We start from the raw sequence: 11,335 nt of genomic DNA on the forward strand, positions 1-11,335 counted from the left end.
TAGCCCTCGAGATGTAACCGGTTTTAAGCAAGCGCAGAGCTTGGGAAAGGGAGGAAAGAACAAAAAGGGAAGGTCTGCGATAGGGTGGAAAGCAGGAGAGATTAGAGACAAAAGGGATGATGGTGCATGGCGCATGGAGATGGTAATGGAACAAGTAAAGAAACAACAGATGGGTCCCGAGGAGGTGGAAATGGAAATGGTAGAATCATCAGCACGAAAAAATAAGGGCAGTGGTTATGATCTGAAATTGTTGAGTTTTCCAGTTCTGATGCGAGGTCATCGACCTGAAACGTTAACTGTGTTTCTCTCTCCACAGATGCTGCCCGACGTGATGAGTATTTCCAGCACTTTCTGTTCAGATTTCAGATTTCCAGCATCTGCAGTATTTTGCTTTTGGTGTTGCTGTGTGGGGGTCTCTATTTCACGCCCGGACACCGGTCAGACCAGCACGCCCATTCTCTGCGCGGGTAAATTACTGGCAGCCTGACATTGGCACAAGGCACTGAACGATGCCACTAGTTTGAATCGCCCGCGGTGAGGTCAATAAAGCGTGCTGCTGAGGCCAGAAAACAGTCCTTTTACCGGTCCAGGGACTTGTGTCGGGACAGTCGGGTCGGAACAAAAATCAGAAAATGGCGCAAACACTCGGCAGGTCAGGCAGCGTTTGCAGAGAGAGGAAGGTGGGGGTCACGCTTCCAGTTGACGATCGGTCGGCAGATGTTCTGGGCAGCTAGTCTTTACAAAAATATCGATCATTTAGCTTTCAGGTACCATCGACCAAGGGAGTCAGGAGTCAGTGACACAGGCTCACATTCAGTGTTCAGTGGGGTGCCGGTTATGGGTCGGGAAATCCAGTTGCTCAATAGGATGTAAACATGAGTGGCCAGCTCCGCAATTCAAACCAGACTCCTTAACCCACATACTTTTTTTTTTAAACTTTAAAGACTTAAAAAATAAAGCCTCCCATTTCTACAGCTCCTTTCACGGCCACCGGACGTCCTAAATCACTTTGCAGCCAATGAAGTACTTTTGGAGTGTAGTCACTGTTGTAATGTGGGAAACACGGCAGCCAATTTGCGCACAGCAAGCTCCCACAAACAGCAATGCGAAAACGACGAGATAATCTGCTTTTGTTATGTTGATTGAGGGATAAATATTGGCCAGGACACCTGGGATAATTCCCCTGCTCTTCCTCGAAATAGTGCCATGGGATCTTTTACCCGAGAAGGCAGATGTCTCATTCGAAAGACGGCACCTCAGCGCTGCACTGGAGCGTCAGCCTAGATTTATGTGCTCAAGACTCTGGAGTGGAACTTGAACACACTACCTCCTGACACAAGAGGCGAGGGTGCTGCCCACTGAGCCACAGCTGACAGTAGTTTAAAACATCAGCGACCCTTAATTCAATGGCAGCCTTGAAGCACACTGGTACACAGCTCCAATCCGGCCTTTACTGGATTGCTGTGATCTAGTCAGTCAGTGTCTTACACCACTTTTGGAAGGGTCAACATTATTTTCTTAGTCAAATATTCAAAGCATGCAAATCTCGGGATTTGGTATTCTCTGTCACAGCAACAGGGAAAACAGGCCAAGTGGCTTATGTAAATCGCACGGGGCTGGGATCCAAGGAATTTATTGCAGAAATGCAATGGGAGATCGCAGACTATAAAATTTATGCACAAATAAGGCAAGATATCCATTCCAAATCATTACCAAGCTACGGCTGCAAGATTATTCTACTGATTACGACCATAAATATCACTGACAACAAATCTCAACACACAAGTGAAGCAGGTCCTGCTCCGCTCCCTCTCTCTCGCCCACCCCCTTCCTCTTCCCCCCCCCTCCCCACTCGCTCAACCACCCACTCTTTCCCCTGTCCTCTTCCCCCCCCCCCCCCACACCCCTTTCTCTCTCTTTCTCTTGTGCCCGCCCTCTCCCCCCCACTCACTCCCTCTCTCTCCCTCTCTTTCTCTCGTCTGCCCCCTCTCTCTCTCTCTCTCTCTCTCTCTCTCTCTCTCTCCCCCTCTTCCCACCCCCCCGCGCTCTCTCTCCCGCCCTCTACTCTTGTCCCACTCTCTCGCACGCCCTCTTCCCTCCTCTCTCACCTGCCTTCTACCCCCCCCTCTTTCGCTGCTATTTATTTATTAATAAACGGTAAGCAGGTTTGAATAATGCACAATGCCCGTGGCAACCCTACTCCAGGTCAGACACCTTAGTGCAAACATCGAGTCAAACCGAGCACCATTTGGGACAGAGCAGCATCACTATGTTAGCAGCTGCACTGGGGATGTCTATTGGGGATTTGTGTTTTTTTTTAAGTTAAGACTTTTGTGCTCCCAAATTGTTTATTTAAAAGTTGGATTGTTGCCTTGGTGACATTTCACCCGTGAGAAGGTTCTACATCTGCTACACATCAGCTACAATGGGTTCTGGGCTGTTTGCATTTGTAGACAGACCAACGACAGCCTGCTTCTGTCAGCAGTGCGATATTCGATAGGTTTGCAGCCCGGTGACAATACCTGCTTGCTAGCTGCTGTCCATGTACCAGATTCAGCCATGATCTCATTGAACGGCAGAACAGGTCCCGAGGGGCTAAATGGCCCCCTCCTGTTTCTAGGTTCCAAAATTAAAATGGCTCGCCGGTCCTTTTGCAGTCGGCCATCATCACTCCGAGCAGAAATTAACTTCTTCCACATCGGATTAACAGCGGAAGCTGCCCATTTGGCCCAAGTGGTCCACGCGAGAATCCTCCCACCTTACTTCATCTAACTATCAGCATTTGCTTCTATTCCCTTCTCCCTCATGTGCTTTTTGAGCATCCCCTTAAATGCATCTATGCTATTCGATTCAACCACTCCCTGTGGTAGCGAGTTCCACATTCTCACCACTGAGTCAAGGTGTTTTTTCTGATGTCGGTGCGTCCGTGAATTAACTATTGGATTGCTTGGTGACTATCTTATACTGATGGCCTCTGGTTATGCTCCCTACTGGATTGATTAGTGACCATCGTATATTTATAGCCCTTGTTCTGGCCTCCCCCCACAAGTGGAAACATTATCTCCACATCTGCATTATCAATCCTTCTCCTAAAGACCATCATTTGGGTCGCCCCCTCAGCAACGTTCCCGCTACGCTGCACGGACGCACATCTGCAAGGTCCCGCGCGGGCATCTCAGCGGTTTTTATACCGTAGATACCGCGCAGGTGCAGACATGTGAACGTGCCGCGCAGTGGGGGAAGCAGTGCGGCCTTACAGGGGACGTCGCAAGAAATCGTGACTTGGGGGAAATAACCGGAGACCAAAAAGGTCTCCTCAGACTGGTGTTAGAATCGAAGGAGTCATTCCGTGGTACAATAGCTAGAGCAACTTGAACAGCGGGAACATAAATAACTGATAACAGGCAGCTCCAAACATCTGAAGGCCAAGAATGGACTCATTGAACGGCGGTGCAGGCTCAAAGGGCTGAATGGCCGACTCCTGCACCTATTTTCTATGTTTCTAATGGCCTGTCTGACTCCAGCCTGGGGAGGATAAGGACAGGAGAGGTGGGCCTTCAGAAAGTATAAACAGGAAAGGCAGGTGAAGCGGAGGGTTTCACCCGAGAGGTCAGACAAAGAACTCGACGAGCCATTGGGCACCCTGGTTTGGGAAGAGTCCTTATAGGTTAAATGGTCCTGTCCATATCTTACACCAGGCCCACCCCCAACGAGAGAATAAAAGACCTAGAAGGCGTTTCAGGGCAGACGGTGCAGAGAAGAGCTATTGGTGGCACCAGCCGTCTGTCTGATCGGGACCAATACCAGCTCCTTGTCATGGTCATATGTCTATCCTGACTGTGCGTTGTGTTTGACTATATTTGAACTACCGCTCCTTTAACTAAAATGCCTCATAACTCCCCAGACCCGTTGGGTATCCGTGTGTGACCTGTGATCCTAATCTTACAACATTGCCTCTCAGTCTTCTGTTTCCGAGAGCAAAGAGGCCCGAGCCTGCTCAGTCTTTCCCTGCGCCTCAATGCCAAAACAGGACGTACCCAAGTGACGGCTTAACTTGGCCGGCAGGGTGGTGCGGCGGGGCGGCTGAGTGGAGAGCTCGACTTACCTTCGCTGTCTGTCAGCACCTCCATCCTGCCACTGAACATGGCCTTGAGCATGGTGTCCTGCTTGGTCAGGGTCTGCATGGTGGTGTAGTACAGGGCACCGCCCACGTTCAGCTTGACGTACTTGGAGCTCGGGCTCGCCCCTTTGAAGGAGGTGGTGCGGGTCGACGCTGCCGGCACCGGACTCACCGCGCTTTCTCCGGACATTCTCTCGTCCTGCGGGAGGCAGCAGTGTTTGGTTAGGAAAAAGAAAGACTTGCCCCTATAATTGCAGGAGGCTTCTTTGTCTGTGATTTCAGATTGAAAAAAGAAAGACTTGCATTTATATAGCGCCTTTCACAACCTCAGGGCGGCCCAAAGCTCTTTGCGGCCAATGAAGTAATTTTGGAGTGTAGTCACTGTTGTAATGTGGGAAACGCCAATTTGCGCACAGCAAGCTCCCACAAACAGCAATGTGATAATGACCGGATAATCTGTTTTTGTTACATCGATTGAGGGATAAATATTGGCCCAGGACACCGGGGATAACTCCTCTGCTCTTCTTCGAAATAGTGCCATGGGATCTTTTATGTCCACCTGAGAGAGCAGACGAGGCCTCGGTTTAACGTCTCATCCGAAAGACGGCACCTCCGACAGTGCAGCGCTCCCTCAGCACTGTACTGCAAGTCCCAGCCTAGATTTTTGTGCTCAAGTGCCTGGAGTGGGGCTTGAACCCACAACCTTTTGACTCGGAGGCGAGAGTGCCACCCAGAGCCACGACCTGACATACAAGGTACCTGGGAGCACGAGGACACTGATCAGAACAGGGGTTTGAACGCAAGTAGCAGTAACTAGTTCCTGAACAACTCGCATTTATAGAGCGCCCGTTTAATGTGGTAAACAATGCCCCAAGGCTCTTCACAGGAGCACAATTGGACAAAAAAATGACATTGAGTCAAAGAGACGTTAGGACAGGTTGGCCACAGGGTTAGGTTTTAAGCAGTGTCAAAGGAGGAGAGAGCAGTTTAGGGAGGGAATTCCAGAGCTTCGAGCCCAGATAGCTGAAGGCACGACCGCCAATGGAGGGCCGAAGGGGGAGGGGGCGCGGGGAGGTGGGGAAAGAGATGGACAAGAGGCCAAAGTTGGGGGAACACACAAGTATAGTACAAAGCGTACTAACAGACCAGCATGACACACCTTGTGGTCTAACAAAACTGATTTAAAAACACTGTCCACATCCCTTCTAAACAAGTGAGGGATTCCAATAAGGGCGCCTTTATTCACATCGGGTTTAGTGAGCAGTAAAGGGCACCGGATGCCCAATCTGCGGGTAACAGCGACACTATCTTGCAAATCCAACCAGCCAAATTGCCTCGGAGGGAGTGTAACGTAGGTTCACTCGGCCGATTCCTGCAATAAGGGGATTGTCCCATGACGAGAGATTGAATAGACTAGGTCTATATTCCCGAGCGTTTAGAAGAATGAAAGATCATCGTGCTCTAGGATCTTTTACGTCCACCTGAGAGGGCAGACGGGGCCTCGGTTTAACGGCACCTCCGACAGTGCAGTATCCCTCAGCACTGCACTGGTGTGTCAGTCTAGATTTATGTGCTCAAGTGCCTAAAATTCTTAGGGGGCTTGACAGAGTAGATGCAGGGAGGATGTTTCCTCTGGCTGGGGAGTCTCGAACCAGTGGTCACAGTCTCAGAATAAGGGATTGGCCATTTAGGACTGAGATGAGGAGAAATTTCTTCACTCAGAGGGTGGTGAATAAGAACATAAGAAATAGGAACAGGAGTCGGCCATTTGACCCCTCGAGCCCGCTCCACCATTTAATAAGATCATGGCTGATCTGATCATGGACTCAGCTCCACTTCCCTACCCGCTCCCCATAACCCTTTACTCCCTTATCGCTCAAAAATCTGTCCATCTCCACCTTAAATATATTCAATGACCCAGCCACCACAACTCTCTGGGGTAGAGAATTCCATAGATTTATAACCCTAAGAAATCTCTCCTCATCTCAGTTTTAAATGAGCGCCTCCTTATTCAAAGACTATGTCACCTAGTTTTAGTTTCCCCTTTAAGTGGAAATATCCTCTCTGCATCCACCTTGTCGAGCCCCCTCATTATCTTATAAGTTTCAATAAAATCACCTCTCATTCTTCTGAACTCCAATGTGTATAGGTCTAACCTACTCAGTCCATCCTTATAAGTCAACCCCCTCATCTTCGGAATCAACCTAGTGAACCTTCTCTGAACAGCCTCCAATGCAAGTATATCCCTCCTTAAATACGGAGACCAAAACTGTATGCAGTACTCCAGGTGTGGCCTCACCAATACCCCCCCCGTACAGTTGTAGCAGGACTTCTCTGCTTTTATACTCTATCCCCCTTGCAATAAAGGCCAGCATTCCATTTGCCTTCCTGATCACTTGCTGTACCTGCATACTAACTTTTTGTGTTTCATGCACAAGGACCCCCAGGTCTCTCTCTACTGCAGCAGTTTGCAATTTTTCTCCATTTAAATTATCTTTGGAATTTTTTTTCCCCCAGAGGGCTGTGGAGGCTCAGTTGTTGAGTATATTCAAAATATTAAGGGAATCCAGGGATATGGGGATCGGGCGGGAAAGTGGACTTGAGGTAGATCAGCCATGATCTCATTGAATAACGGAGCAGGGTCGAGGGGCTGTATGGCCTGCTCGTGCTCCTAATTCTTATGTTCTTAACTGATCCAAATCAGCCGCTGATTGAGCACAGGGTCTACAATTAGGTGAGTGGGATAAAGCAGCACCAAGCTCATTGGCAAATCCCGGGTGCTCAGGATGGTCTCCTTTCTGCCTATAGTATTCTGTGCAGAACCACTGAAACGTTTAACTCGCCGACAACCTCCATGCGAGCCCGACTGCAATCTGGCTTTCCACGAGGATGTGAGCAATGAAGACTTTTGTTTCTGAGACTGTTAGTTGCGGAAGTCACAACACAATAGAAAACAGGGCGGCATCATGAAGCAGCAGGCTCACACGAACCGTTTCCTATTGCAACGGTGCCGGCATCACAACTTGTTACAGCTCCGGGACCTCCCGAGATTGTCAATGGTGCTATAGAAATGCAAGTTCTTTCTTTCTTTCTTTCTGTCAGTCACATCTGGCAAACCTATGCAGGAGCCATCCTTCGTAATCCCAGCCCTCAAAACACAGTCCACAGCCCCAAATACTGATCCACCCCAGTCCCCCGGATACCGATCTCCCCCATCCCCCAGTACCTTGGATACCGATCCACCCCAGGCCCTCCAACATGACCCCACCCCCCCCTTGGGCTCAGGCCCTCCAACACGACCCCCCCCCCTTCCCCAGGCCCTCCAACCCGACCCCCCACTCCAGGCACTCCAACACGATCCCCCCCCCCCGGGCCCTCCAACACGATTCCCCCCCCCACCGGGCCCTCCAACACGATTCCCCCCCCCACCGGGCCCTCCAACACGATTCCCTCCCCCCCCGGGCCCTCCAACACGAACCCCCCCCCTCGGGGCCCTCCAACACCATCCCACAGGGCCTGGACAGCACCATTTGAAGAGCAGAGTAAATCTCCCAGTGGCATGGCCTACCCTGAACCAACACCACTGGGGGGAAAAAAAAGCAGCTTAACTGACCACTTATCTCATTGGCCTTTTTATGGGATCTTTGTGTGTGTGAAATTGGCTGCTGTGTTTGCCTACATCACAACACTGGTTACACTTCAAAATCCAATTCGTTGGTTGCGAAGCATTTTGGGACAACCCGAGTATGCGAGAGGTGTTACAGGAATTCACATCCTTCTTTCTCAACGTGGCCGGTGTCTCGCACCGTAACCAAGGCCCTTCGCTGAGGTTCCCCACCATATTATCCTTCCACGTGCTTCCTGTTCTGGTCACCACATTACAGGAATGACGCGATTGCATGAGAAGGGGTGCAGAGGAGATATACCAGGATGTTGCCAGGAAATTTTAGGTATGAAGAAAGATTGGGGCTGTTTTCTTTGTAATGGAGGAGGCTGAGGAAAGACATTATTGAGGTGTATAACATTCTGAGGGGCCTAGATAGAATGGATAGAAAGGACCTATTTCTCTTAGCAGAGGGGTCAATAACCAGGGGGCGTAGATTTAAAGTAATTGATAGAAGGATTAGAGGGGAGATGAGATCTTTTTTCACCCAGTGGGTCTGGAACTCACTGCCTGAAAGGGTGGTAGAGGCAGAAACCCTCATCGCATTTAAAAAGTACTAGGATACGCACTTGAAGTGCCGTAACCTACAGGGCTATGGACCTAGAGCTGGAAAGTAGGATTAGGCTGGATAGCTGTTTGTCGGCCGGCACAGACATGATGGGCCGAATGGCCTCCTTCTGTGCCGCTAATTTCTAGGATTCTAGGATGCCTGGCGCGGCTCAGTAACCTGCTCTCAAGGCTTCCATCAATGCTGCGTCACTGCAACCGAGGTGCTGAACCCAGCCGTGAGGTGCAGCGAAGCAGGAGCTGCTGGTCCTAGGGCCGTGCTGTAGTGCAACCAACTCTCTGTTAACATTTATTCCTTTCCTCCATCCTCTCCCCCCTAAATAAAATGACTTTTGGACCAAATGCACCAAAAATAATCCACATGTTGAGTGGAAGCCTGATTAATGGCCCTTGGTATACCCCCACGGGGAGTCACAGAATACATTTACAACTACATAAACCTGAGGTCGTCCAAAACTCAGCTGCCCCATGTCCTAACTCTCACCAAGTCCCACTCACCCATCACCCCTGTGCTCACTGAGCTACATTGGCGCCCGGTTAAGCAACGCCTCGATTTTAAAATTCTCATCCTTGTTTTCAAATGCCTCCATGGCCTCGTCCCTCCCTAGCTCTGTAATCTGCTCCAGTTCCACAACCACCAGAGATATCTGCGCTCCTCTAATTCTGGCCTCTTGAGCATCCCTGATTATAATCACTCAACTATTGGTGGCCATGCCTTCTGTTGCCTAGGCCCCAAGCTCTGGAATTCACTGCCTAAACCTCTCTGTCTGTCTCTCTCTCTCCTTTAAATTGCTCCTTAAAACCCATCTCTGACCAAGCTTTTGATCACCTGCCCTAATTTCTCCTTATGTAGCTCAGTGTCAATTTTTGTGTGTTAATCACGCTTCTGAAGCACCTTGGGACGTTTTATGTTAAAGATATTTTTATAAATACAAGTTGTTGCTGTTATCAACAAAGTGTGTCTGGAAAGCAGGACAGCAAGTGTGACGTTACAAGTGTGGACTATATGCAAATCATTTAATACTCATTTATATAATGTATCACTGAGCAGGTCTGAATTCTGTAACAAATCACCTCTGTTCCATGTCCTATTTGCTTTATTTATACTATTCGCCCTATTTAATCAACTAACACTTTGAACTTCCTCCTTGGCAAGTTCTCGCCCGCACACACATGCAAACTATTTTTACCAGTAACATATACAGCAACTTATATTTAACTATGCTGCACTTCATCAGCCCAAGCATTATTTCCTGTCAAAGCTCTTTTTGCAAAACCTGTCAAGCTTCACTCATCTAAGCAAGCCTGGCTTCATATTAAAACCAGAACACTGCAGCACACAGCCATCCCTTCATTCAATTCACTGAAGATATTTGAGCTGCTTCAATGACATGCTCAGGCTCTGAACAAGTGCAATAATTTTACTTATTTGGGTTTAAACATTAATCTACTTTGACAATGTTGCACTTCAAAATAAACACAGACTGGCAATCAGTCTTACTCTTTCTAAAACCGATGTGTATTTTTATATACATATTTATATATATCTATATAGTTAGTTATGTTTATATATATATATATATATATATATCTATATCTAAATTAACATTTTTATATATTAGAGGGGACGCAAAGAAAAACTTGTTTTTGCAGCGAGGGATTAGGATCTGGATTGCACGGCCTGACAGGGTGGTGGAGGCAGACTCAATGGTGGCTTTGAAAAGGGAATTGGATAAGTACCTGAAGGAAAATATATTTGCAGGGCCACAGGGAAAGGGCGGGGGGGGGGGGGGGAGAGTGGGACTAGCCGAGAGCCGGCATGGGCTCGACGGGCCAAATGGCCTCTTTCTGTGCTGTGACCATTCTATGATAATATCAACACGCCTCTCTCTTGTTCCAATGTTGAGAGCTGGATGGGGTTTGACGATGACCCGGACCGGGTGGCTATTAAAAGATTTCCCATTGGGAATAGGTTTCTTACATTACAAGAGTGACTATAGACTCCCGGGGGGGGGGGGGGGAGGAGAGTGCTTCATGGGCTGTAAAGCGCTTTGGGACGCCCGGTGGCGGTGAAAGGCACTATGTAAATGCAAGTCTTTCCTTCGCTCCTCTCCTGCCGAAGGCACTGAATGATTATGGCGCTGGACTGGGAACCCCGGAGGTCGCGGGTTCAAATCCCACCATGGCCGACTGGTGAAGCTGAATTCAATTAATCTGGTAATCAGGCAGAAGATGTCGGATTGTCTTTTAATTAACAGATGCTCGGGGGGCCGGGGAGGTTATGGTGAGGGGGTGGGGGGAGGTTATGGTGAGGGGGTGGGGGGAGGTTATGGTGAGGGGGTAGGGGGTGGGGGGTGTGCGGCCCGGGGTGAGGGAGGTTAGGGGCCGGGGGTTGGGGAGGTTTGGTGCCCGGTTGCCCGGTGACCGAGGCCCGGAGACCGCCTCCGCCTCCCTCCCTCCCCCCACACTGTGTGTGTTTTACAGGACAGCGGGCCCGCGATCGCCCGCTGCCAGCCGCCGCTCCGTTCACAATCAGACCATTTAATGTTTTAAAACCCACACACAAAATAACTTTCACAAGTTTCCGTCTCACCATCAACCCCGCCGCGCAGCTCCCCCAGCGGGCTTCCGGCTACTCCCGACCGCTTCCGCCCCGCACGGTGTCACCGGCAAACCCGTCACTTCCGCCCCGCTCGGTGTCACCGGCAAACCCGTCCCTTCCACATATTCGAGTTTTGAGACAAAGTATTTTTAGTTAGATTAGATGCGATGATGCATAACATTCCACATAGTGGGGGTGGGGTGTGGCACAGCAAAGCCTTGCCTGCCAGGCTAGTTGTGTGTTGTTTGTAAGTTAGGATTTTGATTTTGTTTAATGTTTCTTTGACTTGGCCAATGAAGGCCCAATCTATGATTCCTCCATTGTTACCGATAAACCGTATTCTAATGCTAATATTCATTCAATAAAACTGCTTGCGAAGATA

The 11,335-nt window shown here is 49.3% G+C and overlaps 1 protein-coding gene across 1 annotated transcript in view; it reads right to left on the minus strand.

Annotated features, from left to right (window-relative positions):
• kctd10 (potassium channel tetramerization domain containing 10) overlaps window positions 1-11,006 on the minus strand; it is a 35,701-nt gene extending 24,695 nt beyond the window's left edge. The window contains exons 1-2 of the mRNA XM_070888014.1: window positions 10,945-11,006; window positions 4,106-4,319 (exon numbers count right to left, since the gene is read on the minus strand). Coding sequence (XP_070744115.1) covers window positions 4,106-4,319; window positions 10,945-10,947 — 217 coding nt within the window. The 5' untranslated portion in view covers window positions 10,948-11,006. The remainder of the gene's footprint in view (window positions 1-4,105; window positions 4,320-10,944) is intronic.
• Between the last annotated feature and the right edge of the window lie 329 nt (window positions 11,007-11,335).

Source organism: Pristiophorus japonicus, chromosome 8 (assembly GCF_044704955.1).
Source record: "Pristiophorus japonicus isolate sPriJap1 chromosome 8, sPriJap1.hap1, whole genome shotgun sequence".
NCBI lineage: Eukaryota > Metazoa > Chordata > Chondrichthyes > Pristiophoridae > Pristiophorus > Pristiophorus japonicus.